Source organism: Calliopsis andreniformis, chromosome 7 (genome assembly GCF_051401765.1).
Source record: "Calliopsis andreniformis isolate RMS-2024a chromosome 7, iyCalAndr_principal, whole genome shotgun sequence".
Taxonomy (NCBI): domain Eukaryota; kingdom Metazoa; phylum Arthropoda; class Insecta; order Hymenoptera; family Andrenidae; genus Calliopsis; species Calliopsis andreniformis.
Window position 1 is genome coordinate 8280698 of NC_135068.1, and position 15710 is coordinate 8296407.

At 40.5% G+C, this 15710-nt stretch overlaps 1 protein-coding gene across 2 annotated transcripts in view; it reads right to left on the reverse strand.

Annotated features, from left to right (window-relative positions):
* LOC143181790 (neural cell adhesion molecule 2) overlaps nucleotides 1-15710 on the reverse strand; it is a 74658-nt gene that overhangs the window by 23013 nt on the left and 35935 nt on the right. Inside the window, exons 1-2 of one of the 2 annotated variants that reach the window (XM_076382398.1) lie at nucleotides 4439-4784; nucleotides 2143-2250 (exon numbers count right to left, since the gene is read on the reverse strand). In XM_076382398.1, the coding sequence (XP_076238513.1) occupies nucleotides 2143-2200 (58 nt within the window). In that variant the 5' untranslated portion in view covers nucleotides 2201-2250; nucleotides 4439-4784. Of the gene's footprint in view, nucleotides 1-2142; nucleotides 2251-4438; nucleotides 4785-15710 lie in introns of those variants that run through there. The other variant, XM_076382397.1, reaches the window with a different exon arrangement.

Below are 15710 nucleotides of genomic sequence, written 5' to 3' on the forward strand. Positions count from 1 at the left end.
TCTTCGAGGGGAAAAGGAGTTTCTTCCTTTGGAACTCGAGTGACGTTGATAAGGGACATGGAGCGCTGAATAGTGGGCCAAGGTTTAACTAAAATTCCGTCTAGAGTCGTCTCGATGGGTGATGGAGGGAATTGAGTGTGGTTGAATCTTTCCTTGGATTTGTATCTATAAGAAGAAGAAAGGGTTTAAGACTTTAAAAGATTATAATACTCACGAGAGGAGTAAAGAACATCTAATCGACGTAGGTCCTAAAGTCAGTCCATTCAAGGAAAATCTGACTTTTATGTAAACGAAATTTTCAGCCAATAACTCGTCTCTTTGGAAGTCAAAATAATTCAGCAGATGGTGTAGCATTCACAAATGTAAACCCAGCCTCAGTGAGGGCCAATTACCTCCAGCAGCGTTCCAATAATGGCCCGCCATTTAAATATCCCGATAATAGCGGGCTACTCGAAAAATCGAGTTCACAGCGATTGTTTCCGAGCCATTCGATGATAACGTATCGCGCATTCACGGCCTCGTAACATTTAACGCGCCTTAAATTCTTGAAAGCAGCCCCTCGTTAATACACTTCCGCAAATGGTATGCTAAAGTCGTCCGCTCGTTACAGGGACATCGAGACTGCCAAAGATTCGCAACAATCGCGGTAATTGCTAGCGTTATCGTTCCTAAGTGAATTCGCCGTGTTAAACGGGACCAGTATCCGGAATCCAATCACGCGATTGCAGATAAGTATGGCCCAGAGTCGCGTGAAAAATTTATCGCGCGAAATCGCTGCGAATAACCCCATTAATCCAGGGTGATCGTCAAAATAGAGTCGCTTCCCTATTAGTAGAACAATTTAAAATTAATCTAGCCCGATTCTGCGACGCTCCAGGAATCATAAAATGTCCAGCTCGCCGCGCGCTTAATTAAACTTTCAATTAGAACAGGGTCCGCGGGGCGCCTCGAGGGACGACACTTACGACGCTCGTCCCTTCAGCGATGGACTGCCCAATTTTTTATGGACGATGACGAGTCGGAATTCAGCGATTTCGTGGATGGAATCGCTTCGATTTGGGAACGAATGCTGGTGGAAACTTTCCGCCGCCTGCTAACGAGCCGAAAGTTTGTGTGGTCTTCAAGAACACGATAACCGGATATTACTTGTCAGCCATCAGCTTGCACGGTGAATTAAGTGTTTTCTGTGTCAGCACGGAAACGACTCGCTGAAACGCGAACGAGGAAGAGATTTTCGTCCTGTAAGCACACATTCGGGCCTCCCTTCTATTCGTCACAGTGATTGCGAAGCGTGGATTTCATTTTTAATGAAGTTACATCAGTTGCCTGACAAATGGCGATACAAGAGTCAGAAGGGTGGCTCTTGATTGATGGCTCTTTCATTTCACTCACGATACAGGAATAGTATTTTTAAATGCAATCTGGGTTTTCCCTTCCAGTGTGAGTAATTTAGAAATAAATTTTGTCGAGCTTGGCTTCGATGGAAAAACCCTGGAAGTTTTAATTTCTGCATCTTGGGACCTCGAGTGCACAGCAGTACACGGAAATGGAAGTTTAATTAAATAAAAAAGTGTTTTTTTCGGAAGGGAGGATTACACGTTTTTAGAATTTGGGTTTTTCTGACTTTCCGTCTGTTCGAGCGTGTTACCTTCATTTCTAACTTTATATGGAATGAAAAATTCAATGATAATTTGCGCTATGAAAGTTTAAGTATATTAATCCGCTTTTCCATGGATGATATGCTATGTTGTTCGAAATACAAAAATTAATTCGTTGCTTTTATGACTCTTGCTTGCCCGCGTTAAATGTTAGGTAAACTCCTTTCAAATTGAAAAGCTTATTTCCTGATTAAACAGATACTGAATTTTGTAGACAAATGGCTTTAAATGAATTTCTACTCTTATAATTATTCCCTCGAATTTTTTCTCTCCTGCGTTCCATCACAGAGTTGCCCAACGAAAATAAACCCAGTCCCCTGGTACCAGAATTGCACAACACACTCAGCCCATTTACCAAAGTCCACGCAAGCGTCTTCATTACGGCCCGTTTATTAGCGCCTACTCCTCTAAGGCGCTTCCCGCGATAATTCTTGGCGTCTTGTTATTCAAACTGATAAAGAAGCTGACAAATGACTGTGCTTACCAGTGAGATGAAGGTGTAGCTCCAGGAAAATGCTCGCCAGAACGAGGAGCGCTCTCATGGTGACAATTAATCTGTAACGTCGTTGTTTCAGACGTTCATCGTCCTTATCTGTAACAGAACGAACGAAACAGAATGAAATGTGGATCGTTTACCCAAGCTGTCGCATAAAGCCCAGAAAAATATCTTCCTCTGGACTTAAAATTACGCGGAATTCCATCGATACCGTCATTTCAATTTTATTTCGTCGAATAATCTCGTCAATAGAAGCTACAGGGGGACATACGTTCGCCTGGGATTGAACGTTCTCGCAAAAAAATAACAAGCTTCTTTCCCCGTGATATGCTGGATCCCAGAGGATCTGCTCTACGTGTAAGCGGCGATGCTCCAGTCCCTCGCAATCGATACGGGTTTAAGTAGGAGGGCCGCGACTCTCGAACCTCCTCCGTTCGAGTTCCTGCTATAAGTAGCCCACCTTTGTCAAGTACGTCTCGACAAGAGGGGGCGGGCCGCGGAAAAATGGATCGCAAAAAAGTTCCCGTGGACAAGGAATTCTCGACACGCTTCGCCGGTCCTACACGATACATCGCGCTCGAAACGTTTTCTTTGCCCCGAAAAGTTCCGCGAGCCACGACCGGAATTGCTTCGATATTGTTTCGAGAGCAGCTCGTTCGTTTCACTTCGATCGTACTTACAGTTGGAATTTCGGATCTATTTTTCATTTCCGCGGAGGGCCATTTTTTGGGGTCAATGGAGCGGACTATAATAATTTCGATAGGAATTTTGGAATGTGGAAATGGTAAATATGTCACGATGCAAACATGGTGAAAGTAGTAGAATATAAACACAGTAAAAATGGCACAATGTGAAAGGGAAAAATTACACCATGCAAAAAGGGAAAAATGGCACAATGTAAAAATAGCAAAAATGATAAAAATGAAATAATGAAAGAATGGTAAAAATGGTAATAATGGCACAACAAAAGAAATGGTAAAAATGGTAATAATGGCACAAAAAAAATGGTAAAAATATCAGACTCATTCTCTGGTCTTAAGTGACTCGTGCAATCTGTATACTTGCAAGTAGACGTCATGTCCCTCTTTCTACAATAGCAATAACGATCGTACTATTACTATTATTATTATTAATATCATTTTACATTAAAGCTGCAGAGATTATGATACGATATAAAAATGGTAAAAATGGCACAATATAAAAATGGTAAAAATGGTAAAAATGTCACAATATAAAAACAGTAAAAATGATCAAAATGAAATAATAAAGGAATCCTAAATATGGTAAAAATGACACATTAGAAAAAATGGTAAAAGTATCACATTCAACCCTCTAGTTTTAAGTAACTTGTATACTCTGCATAAACGTAGAAGGTTTAGTTCAATGGCAATAAAGATTATAAAGATCACTGCACATTAAAGGAGCAGAGGATTTTGAATACAATAATGGGAAATGCTTACGTCCTTCCCTTGAAAAGGTAAAGGCAGGACAGTAACGCGATCGAATCGAACAAATCCCCCTTTTTGTTCCGCGGCACGAAAGGAGCGCCGTAGGCGATGATAAATCGGGAATTAAAGCAACGATACCGGAGGCAGAATTTTTTTCCAGCCTCCCCCTGGGCAACATCTAATCGGATTTTTTGCGACCATTTTCCTAACAAATGGCTGTTTCCCGAATTCGCGCCGTGTTTCCCGCGTGTACACAAAGGAAGGGGCCGGCGATATTCAATGGCTCGCCAGGCGAGAAATATCGCTGCACCGTGGAAAAATAACGAAATACCGCCGGCTTATCGGTGCTTGCATCGTCAACGTGTTCAACCCGCGAGCACTGCGTTCCACGCCTCTCATTTATTCAAACATTCATGTATGCTAGCGCTGTTCAACATTTCGCAATCGATACCTTCGTAAAGGCGAATCATCTGCAGATCCATTCGTCGGGTTCGTAATAAAAAATTGACGAGAAAAAAATGACTGAAGCGAACTGAAATGAAATAGTGAACTGTTCCTCTGATAAATTGTTCGACATTCCACCGAGAAAATATTCAAGAGTCTATCAGATATAAATGGTCTACGTATTTATACAAATTCTTCATGGTTATCGTCAATTCAACGAGGAAGCTCGAACAAACTAAGAATTCTTGAAAATAACATCACCACCTAACCCAAACCGAAATTGGACGCCACTGAGCAACCACGAAGTTAATGAAATTCTAGATAAAATAATGTAACTGGAGTATTCGAGAAAGTTTCAAATTGCGACAGTATTCGATACAAAACGTACGTACCTAAAATGAAAAATTATTGTAGCTTCTCTTCAGCATAATTAGAATGCCCACCAAATTTTTCAGAACTCACGTAACCTCATAAAAATCGTGGTCTAGCGATACGCAGGGTCCAAATGCAAGCAGAAAATTACCGTGACGCTTCAACTGTCGCAATTTCAATCTCGCCTCGTCTTGCAGCCGTTCAATTACGAGACAAAAATCCTCCGCCCTAAATACTCGATTCCCCCGCGAGCTCTTCAGAGGTGCAGGCATTCACGATGATCTGGAGCCGCGGGTAAGCAGGCATCATCTGCTCCCCGACGAAACGTGCGCGCAGCGACGCGTTAATTCAGCTTGCCGTGAAATTCACTCTGCACAGGGCGTAGCGTGTACCTACACACACATATACTCGTTAGCGGGTCGTGTGCGTGGATTGCGAAAGGGTGGCAGGAAGGCAGCGGGCTCATGATAATGATCTCGGTCATACGGTTTCGCGGTGATAGCCGCGGCGCTATTTACATACTGATACGGGAGAGAGGCTGGCGCCGCGAAAGTTTGTGTAATCAGCTCGTCGCGGAGATGAACAGGGGAATCCCAGCAGGATTGTCGGTCGTAGAGTTTAAATTGTACGCGTGCAAAATATGCGAAACGAGAGGAAGGAAGTTGGGAGTATGATAACGAACGGGTGGGGGTTGGGGGAAGAGGGTAGGGGCTTAAAGACATTAAGCCGATTTCAGGTTAAACGAGTATCCCCTTTCCTGCTCGCCTTAAACGTTCGCGCAGCTCTGTGGATTAATATTTGTTTCGTCCACTGAATAATTTAAATGGGCGAAATAATAATTTACATGTGCATCTTCGCGCAATTGTTCGACAGCAACAAGGAACATATGATGTAGCTTGGGAGATCTGACACGTCAATCTGCGGACTAAGGGCGCTGAATTCCGCCCCAGTGTGGCTCAGAGTGAATGGGGGCCAAAGGAGTTCCCATTCGAGGAACTAGCCATGCACTAGCGGCCCGCTCACTCGCTATCGTGATTCGTAAAACTAGTTTATCTGTAGGCAGACAAACAGCCGCGGGCAGTTTCGAGGGATTGCGAATTCTCTGTAGGAAACACTGAAACTCGTGCGTTAATGGTGGTGCTCACAAAAGGCTCGTATCCGACGGCGTTTACCCCCTCTCCACAACAAACGAGGGAATTTTGTGAGTTTGTCGAGCGAGTGTTTTCATTGAAAGATTGGCTATCACGTGCTTGGGGTGCTTTTACAAGAGAATTGCTCGAACTATAATTATTCGATGTTTTTGCAGAGGGTGCAACTGCAGTTTAAACTGCGATTACCAGTCAGGAAGAAAGAGTATTGCGAAGTACAAAGATGAACAGGTCGAGAGGTAGAGGAAGACGTTCCTTGGAGAATGCTCTTTGTTCGAACTCGATATCTGCAGCGGTTCCGGAGATACAGCCTTTCAAAGTTCAAGTAAAAAGCGCGGGAACCTGAATAGCCACGTGACCTAGTAACCTAGTTGCGATTCCAGGAAGTGCGTGCGTATAGTAGTGAAAAACCGTTGAATCAGCGTCTGTCGCTGACCACCGCATGCGTCACGTGCGCGAGAGGGACAGACATAGTGAATTATTAAAAATCACGCTCTCACTTAAACGACGATACCTCGGGAACGGTGCATTGTAGCGACATGATTCAAAAGGTGTTTTACAGGGGACTGTTCCGCGGTTCTACTGCTTGCTTCAAATTTGTCAAACTCTTATCCCTTTCAGAGATATGAACGTTCAAAGTTTCGGTAATTTTAATAGAATTTCGGTGAGATTTTACTCAAAATCGCTGATAAGTATTATATACATTCGGTTCATTAATGATTGTAATAATTCAGTGAAAGTACTGATACCATATATGCCTATAACATGACAGAATATTATTTATTTCGTACATTGATGGAATACGGTTCGATTGATACGCCTGGTCGATATTAATCTGATTAATTCAAGCCCCATTGCATATAATGTACGCTCTGTATATTGTTAACAGAAAAGAACAACTCGTACACGTAAAATGCGCATCCCTGGGCGCTTACGTAAAGATTAAAACGCAGTAAAGCGGATTTGTTTGAGAGCAACTAGGCTAGCTCTTCGCAGCCGGCTCGCGCACGCGCTGTTACGTAAATATTCAATATTTCGTGTCACTTTTGCCGTGGACGGCTTAGAGTATAAATACGACGTCCTCATCGGGAATAGTTATTTGCTTTTCATTTCACAAAATCTGTCCGACGAACAGGGTTGCCAGGAAATTCTTCGTGATGGTACAGAGTTAGACTACGTCAGGGATAAGAGAGGGGGGATGTTGGTGGGGAATTGGAACTGAAGAGGGGTGCACTGCTTGGCAATTCCCAATCCCAGCGATTTCAACTTGGTCCCCCTCTACTTCCTGCTGTGACACAGATCAGTTAAAGTTAAGAACAATATCATTCTTTCGCAATTCGACGTGGGGTCGCTTACCATCTTCCAAACACTCTTAAAACAACAAGCAATCCCAGGCAGCTGATAATTGAAAGACTCAACGTGATCAGCATCTATCATTAGCTACTAGAACTGCTTACTCTCAAGCTCTCTCTTTTCAGGCCACACGCACCCCACGTCCCAGCCATAAATTGTACAACAGCGAAATGCGTCAGGTTAATTACCTTCGTTGATTCTCAAACTATCCTGTTGCTAAGATCTAACTCCTTACACCGATGAAGAATTCCCTGGCAACCCTGCTGACGAACGAAAATCGAGAAATCGAGCTTGGCGCTCTTGTCTCCGTGAAATTACATGGGTGATATGGTTTTCCAGATTGAATGGCTTCTCGATGCGCCGTACAAAGGCTGGATTATGCTGTGGACGCACGAATGTCTGTCGAAATTTTTTCGCGGACGGCCACGAGCCTCGATCGATCCGCCGATTAATCTGTTGAAACCTTTGGAACGACCGTCATCGGTTATGTGGGATTACGTTACTCCTCCTGTCCACGGAGATCCCCGCGCAGTTTTTGTGCGGTTTCCGCGCATTGACAGCAGGGTTGCCACACGAATTCCCTCCTTGGGTAAAATTGAGAAAAAGTTGAGAGGTATGGGAAGAAATATTATGTGTCCTATTGATGTAGGTCTTGGCCCTAGACCAGAGCGATTGCCAGACCTAACCCAGACCTATTGGTATGGGTCTTGGCCCTAGATCAGAGCAAGGTCTTTAATTTATTTAATTACTGTCAACTTTCCAAATAACGTCATTAATTCGTACCGCGTTATAAGATACTCAAGATTAGTGTAAATCAGAGCAATTCGTACCGTGTTATATGGAAATGAGGGGAATTCCTCGTTAATTTCAATCGTAAAAGTGTACATATTGTAGAGACATCGCGTTTAAGGCTACCACCAGTCGCAATTTTTGCTCCGCGTTATAAGTACCGCTGTATTTGATGGTTTACTGTATACGGACATAAACTCATTAGTCTGCAATAATTAAAACTCAAAACATGTAAAGTATTCATTTAGATTGAAACATTAACGAGTAAGTTACGTTTAAATGTGTATAATGAGCGGAAGAGGTTAATCTCACTGTGACGATTTACATTCATGGTAATTCTATTTATGCAATCATATTGACCATAAAAAGTGCATTTCCTATTTTATGAAAAGACGGAGCCTTAAAAAGGGTCTTGAAGTTAGTGATCTAGACTGAGTTATAGAGTTTGGAACAGTGATAAAAGAATTAAAAATTTTATGCGCAAAAACTAAACCGACCATTAAAAGTCAGCGTTTAAGTGACATTAAATTCAGCTTGTTTAATTCATATGAGTTACTCGTATGAGTAATGGACAGCTAATCGCAGAAATCTACATTATATACGCTCTATATCAAACAAGTCCATGTTATAGCGCGCGAACGAGCCTTGCTCGCGCCAGCTTTGCCAAAGTGGGGACATGGCTCGCGTGACGTCATAAATTGAAGAGTCCTGCTCTATATTATTAATCTTGGAAACACAATGCAATAAGACACTCGTTATTTCTTCCCCCGTCTGCCATTTTATTCCGCTATATCCAAGGAGGGAATTCATCTGGCAACCCTGATTGACAATGTACCCGATGTTTCTCTTCGCGAGGATCGCAACAGCCTCGTCTCTGCTGCGCTTTGTGCCTGTTTGAGTCTTCTGAAGTACACAGATTTTTCGAGAAGAGTTTAATGCTGCTTGGCGATTCACGTGGAATCGTCTTTCGACAGTATCTCTTCAAAGAGCGGAGACATAAGTATGTGGGAGCTTGAAATAGGTCTCGATGGGTCACAACCTTGGTGTATGGTGGTCTGTGAATGCTGAACGTGAGAACGATGTGAGGTTACTATAGCGAGGATTGAAAGGTGGAGGCGAAGAAGGTGGGTGGTTCCTTTGAATCTGTTATGTGCACTACTTTCTCGAGAGAAAAATGCAGTCTTGGAAGAGAGCGAGAACAGAGTACAGTGTTATCACGATATGAGCTCGTGGTTCAATAATGATTTTATGATCAAAGATGCTAGATATTTAATATTTAATTAAGAGTATATAGTTATATACACCTGTATCGCCTGAATTTTCTTGTAAACTGTTTCCTGCATTAACAAATATTTGAAACAAAATTTGCGTGGTATCGAGAACATGTTCTTCTTTAGTATGCTACTCTCGATACCAAACATACGAAGTTTAATATTGACTAGAACTTCCTCTAATATTTCCTGTAAACACGTGCTCAAAAAATCAACGTACTTTATGCCTGTTGGTTTTCCAACAAGAAAAATGGTCCAATTAAAAACCTTGCTCAGGAACTACTGCGGTCTATAAAAAGAGGAGTTAACCAGCCAGTTTCCCCTGTCCATAAAATTCATTATATCTCATAAACGTAGACAGATATGACATGCATTTACGACATTTTTTCATTGCTTGTAGGCACACAATCAACTCTCCAAGTGGTACCCACGCGTTATGAAACGCCCTGTACATGGTTCAAGGAAGAAACAGCAAATCAGACGCGTCCAGGCGTCCTCGTCCACAACGAATGAAGGAAGACGTACACGCAATCGAGCTTCTCGCGGAGTCCGCCCTTCCATTGTCTCTGGGGGTTTAATTAAGCTTGTAGTCGCTAATGGGGTGCAGGGGTTCACGCTAGGGATCCGCGGCACTCGTTAGAAAAGTTGTATCAGCTTCGCGGGGCGAATGAATTTCCATTCGGTACGAGCGCAGTCGCGGAAGGGGAAATTTCCTAACGAAATTTTTACTGCACTCCGAATTTACATTACACCGTATTACCTCTCCCCCCCCTCTCCAGCTCCAGCTCGTCTTTCGTTTAAACGTCCCAGTTACGCCCAAGGCGCGCAGCGTTCCCAGGCAGGCAACGCGAAATGCTAATTTCCTGGGAAAATTGCTGCCCTTATTCGCGGGCCGCAGTAAAAACCGTTTCTTCTGCTTTTGTTCACGGCGCGCCCCCATTTCTCCCCGAATGTTTTCCCGGGATACGCGTTCGTTCGGCGCGAAACGGTTAAATGAACGATAATGGCGGAGGAAACATGGATACGATGCCTGGACTGGCGGTAAAAGGTGGCTGCCACTTGTTTTCCGAAGGGACGCGATGTCGCGATCTGTACACGAAAATAACTGGAATTTTTCTGCGAATTTTATGGGAGATCCCATTTTGAGATTCAAGAGAGAATAAAGAATCATTGGAGACGCTCAACTGCAATTTTCTTTCAGCTCCAATTGGAACTGATGAAGCCATTGCAAGATAGTAAGAATCTCGTTTGGAAAATATGTACTTATTTTCTAGTGAATTCCTTGAGGAGAGAGACAAGCAATGGGTAAAAAGTCGATTTCTTATTGAATGAATAGGACCATGTTTTTATATCTCAAAAATGGGGGTAAATGTTTCAGGTAGAAACTTTAAGTCGTGTCTGAAGGAAGAATGTTGCTTGCGCTATTGAGTGCAGATTAATTTCGAAAATGATTAATTGATTGAGATGATCCAACTTAATATGCGTACATATACATAATTATAAGAGCCTCATCGTATAAGCCTACTTGCTTCATAATATAATTATTGAAACTATGTTTATTATTTAATTAAAATAACAATCTTATGTAGAGGTGATTCCTTTAATTTCGGAGCTACGTATTATAATTAATATTATATTTTTTAAAACAAGATTCAAGTTCATACAATGGCGAAGCAGTCTCATAAAATAGACGTCGTAAAAATTGAAATGTATACTGTCTACACATAAATAATATATTAAAGATTTTTAAGTAAAGCTATTGTAAGAAAATATTGAATTTGAATTCTTTTTTGTTATATACTTCCTATACATTGAGGCGTGAATGCATATACTTTGCGCTGGAAGGGAAGATAAAGGTGTCAGGTGACTGATTCTCATCGCGTGCGACGTGATTGATAAGAAGAAGCTCCGCGTTGAAGGTTTTGAAATCTTGTTTCAGAAAATAATGAAAGAAGGTTTCTTGATGTTGCTTTTCACCCTCCGTCGAGGGTTGCACTTCGTAAATACGTGGACGAGAGCGATTGACACTGTCCTGAATAGCAAAATGCTTGGAAATCCTTTTCATTGATGCTTCTAGATCTCCAAAGACGATAAGAAGTGCATTTCATTATTTACCGTAAATTTCTGAAAGGATGAGCGTCAATTAAGCTAAAAAGTCACGACAAAAGCGTGAAGCTGCCAGTCGTGTATTTGCTTCAAATTTAATACGTTTATTCAATATTCATACGAGGAATTTGAAAGCCAAAGAGGAAGCACTTTTGTATGCTAAAGAAGCGGTGCTCCACAGTTTTTCAGCTTTTTTAATCTTTACAGCGAGGAAATTGTTTATCAGCATAACCTTGTTCTATGGGATAAAATATTACCGAACATTTAATGATATCAGAGGGAAACTGGTAGTTCCGATAAGGAACGCATCTGGGAGATTCCAAGAGTGAAAACTTAAACTTGTGAATTTTCAGAACTTTTATTCCAAAAATGAAATAAACAAAGATTCGAAAATTCTTAAACTTGGATATTAAAATATTTAGAAATTTATAATTCCTGAAGATTGAAGTTTCTAAAAAATTTTCTAAAGAAAATTTTCTAAAAAAGTTTCTAAAGAATTCCAGGATTTGGTAAGACAAATACTACCTCTGGCAAAAAATTTTTAATTAAACCCAACAATATGAAGTTCTTCAAAAATATTGTAATTTTTGAACTGTAAAATGCTATGATATGAATGTAAAACATACGGGAATATTGGATGGGTCTGATGCAGTAGTATTTTACATTTTCAAATACTACGATATTTTTAACATTGTTGCATTTAGTTGAAAACTTTTCGCCAGGGGTAGAAGTAAATTAAAGTAGAACTGTATTTGTAACAAATTTTACGAATTTTCCATGTTCTTCCGCAGAAAAGCATCTCTCTCAAAACCTCCTCATTTTATCTCCAAATCTCCCCTCCTCTATTGAAACCAAAACCTCGATATTTTAAATTCCACCCTCAGGGATTTCCCTCGCGAAAATCAGCCAATGAAAAATGTCCCTAATTTTTCCAGCGTGTCCTACGCCGTGTTTCGCCAACCCATTATCCCCTGATATACAATTTTCCCTCGCAGAGTAGCACACTCGTCCAATTACGCGGAAAGAATCGATTACCCGAGCATCACGTGGCCCAATTACAGCCCATCAATCCGCTCTATCAGTAGAACGAGTCAACGACTGGTGCTATCCTCGGGATCAATCTCAAATATACCATCGAGGATTAAATAAACGGAGGAAGTTGGGGGTCAGGGAAGGGGTGGGGGTTAAGCAAACTAGTGTCTTCCCTAAGTGGCCTCGCTTTCGAACGATATCGAAGCTCACGTGAAACTTCGGAACGCGAAAGGTCCTCAGCGAGCCGAAACTGTCCAATTAAACCGTCAGCCAGCACGAATCAAGGGCCCTCCACCCTCTCGCCCCTTCGCTTGGAGAATCTCCGAGAAACGGTGGTCGATGTCTTCCGATCGCTGCAGAAAGACGCTGTCCACGTAGACGGTCCAGAGATTAATCACGGAAAAAGTTTATCGGTTGTAAGTGGACGAAGGGGTAAAACAAGCGAGGGGACTATTAATCTTGAGTTGATGAACCCGCGGCGACCTTTCGACCGTGGCAGACTTCGATTCTGTCTTTCAACGCCGACTCTGTAATTAAAGCGACGAGTTCTCAGGCAGAGGCTCTCCCTACTTACAGTTTTCTTCTGCCTTTAGGGTCATTTCGAGCTAAATCAAATACTTTTTGGAGTAGTTTCCTGGATTTTATTCAAATTTGGATACGTTGACGTCTTTAACGATGTTGAAATGTGTCAAAGGCTTCTTCAAAATTTATGGAATTATGGGTTTTATAGGTGCTTGAAGTAGAGTTTTGACTTTGCAATTTAAAACAATTGCAAGAAAAATAGTCAAAAACAATTTTTTTTAAAGAAAATAATTTTTTTTTTAATACTTTAATACCTTCGCTACGAGAACATACAAGATCATTCTCCTACATTTATTAGTTCAGGAGATATGAATTTTTGAAAAAAAGTTAGCACTTCACTTCAAGCAGCTATAAAATTCGTAATTCAAAAAATTTTGAAAAACCCCTTCAGATACGATTAAATATCGATAAAAACTACGTGTTCAAATTTGAACAAGATCTGAATTGTCACTTCAAAAAGTGTTCGATTCTGTACGGGATGACCTCACCTGTTTTCGTTTTCGTCTTCATGCTTCAGAGATCTCTTGACAATTAGAATCAGTATAGCGTAACCAATACAGTGTAAAAATCGTTAGACATTGAGTAAGTAGTATAAACTGAAATTAGTCAGACCCAAAGAAGTACAATCAGAAACTAATCGGACACTAAGTAGTGTAATTGAGAAATAGTCAGATATTAGGTAGTTTAATCTGGAAATAGTCAGCAATCAAGTAATCGCCTGAAAATGATCAGACTTCAGGTAGTGTAATCTAAAAGTTGTCAGCCATCGAGTAAGTAGAATTATCTGAAAATAGTAGGCCACCGAATAAGTGGTATAACCTGAAAATAGCTAGCCATCGAGTAAGCAGTATAATCTGAAAATGGTCACGTTTCACTCAGTGTAGTTCGAAAATAGTCAGCCATCAAGTAATATAATCTGAAAAGGGTCAGATAGCAAGTAGTAAAATCCGAAAACGGTAGCACCCAGTAGTAAAACCTGAAAATGGTTGGCCATCAAGTAATGTAATCTGAAAATGGTCAGCACTGAAGTAGTATAGTCTGAAAACGATCAGCCTTCAGGTAGTGTAATCTAAAAGTTGTCAGCCATCGAGCAAGTAGTATTATCTGAAGATACTCAGACATCGACTAAATAATATACCCTGAAAGTACTCAGATATTAATACAAGACAAAAGAACCATATTTACTTAAAATAATTACAGGAAAAATAGTCAGAAGCAATTCCTTTTGCAATGAAATAATTCTTATTTTATATTTTAATATCTTCCCTATAAGTACGAGCTGATTTTCATGCGTTTATTAATTCAGAAAGTGTCTGATTTCGCATGCAATGGCTCTTATGTATACCTGTGTACGCTTTCGTCTCCATTTTTCGACGGCCTGTTGATAATTAGAGGAATCGGGGCGTGCGGGGGCAGGCATGCACGTTTCGATTGGATTATTCCGGTCGAACGGGGAATTAATTTCGATCGCTGGCTACTGGTGTCACGGAAGCTTCTGGTGCAGAAAAAATCGGGAGGCGTTTAATGATAAACGTGTTGCAATTTTGCTTTGTCCGAGTACAACGACTCGCGGATTTATTCGTTGAGAATTATTGAGTTCACATGCGTGAATTTTGAAGAGAGTTCTGTTTTCACGCTGATATTAGGTGGATTGGCTGAACTCGCGAAATGTACAGAATAAAAGGTAAAATACCTGATGTGATAAAACGCAGATAAAATACAGATAAAATGAGGATGAAATACGAATGAAATTCAGATAAAAAGTCGATTAAACACAGCGCAGTATTTCACACGATCCACTGATATCCTAAAAATATGAGAGTGAATTTGTTATTTACTCTAGTCAATAGATATTCATTTGGATTTCACTCGAAATTATTCCGACTCCCTAATTTTATTTTCGATCCCACTGTAATTAAATACCATTCACAGTCACTCAAACACACACGAAGTGAGTGACTGGAATGTCAAACACCATCCCCTCTCTACCAGCATATGAATTTACTCGACAGAGTTCAATTAAATTTCAAAATAAATTTACGTCACTGACTGACCATCGCGACATGATTCTCCAATTTTGAGATGTCAATGCTGCCGCTTTTTTAGAGTAGTATAAGCCCATTTTTGGATATAAATGAGGTAATGACACTTTTAACGAGACGTAAATGTCCCTTTTTTATATTCATAGTAACACAGGCAATGGTGTACAATATCCTCATAAATTAATAAAAAAAGATTTAACTACAAGATTTTATTGCAAGAATATTTTTTCTGAAAGTAGAATATGTCCAGTCGTAATAATCAATTTTCTAATCGTATCAATTATTAATTATTACGACTTTAGTGTGCACTGCTCTCAAAGCCTTTAAACCTCTAAAAGTAGAGGAATTTTTTATTCAGACGAAGAAAATAGTTTCAACAAAATTAACTCAAGATTCGTGCAAACAAATAAGAGGAGTAGAATTGTAGAATTATTAGATTTAAATTGCTTCTGTTCATAATTTTAATAATTTATTATTACTGAAAGTAGTGTAAGTCCATTCGTAGCTAAAAAAATCGTTTACATCCTTTAACAATTTTATTAATCATAACAATAATTCTGTTATAAATTAACAAAACATAGCAAGTTATAGTTTAAAAAACATTACCCAAATTTATTATCATTTGCCAATGTTTTCACCTGCTTCAAACAGAAATCCTTAACTACCTGAACGTAGGAATAAATGGACTCACTACTTGCAAAAACAAGGACTCAATTTTCCCCAAGAAATATCCTCAGCCTACTTATTCAGCCCTCTCGGTCATTACAGGAGAAAAATTAGCTTAATGTTATTTATTCTCGCCGTTCCGCTGAGTCAGGGAACAAGATTAGAAGATAAATAATCGCAGCATTACAGCGGGGCAGGATTCGCGAATTAACCCAGAAAGTCAGCCCGCCTGGCAAAGAAATTGAAGCGATCGTAACTCCGCTGCGGGAAGCAATTTCTCCGCGATCGTCCATTTTATTCTTC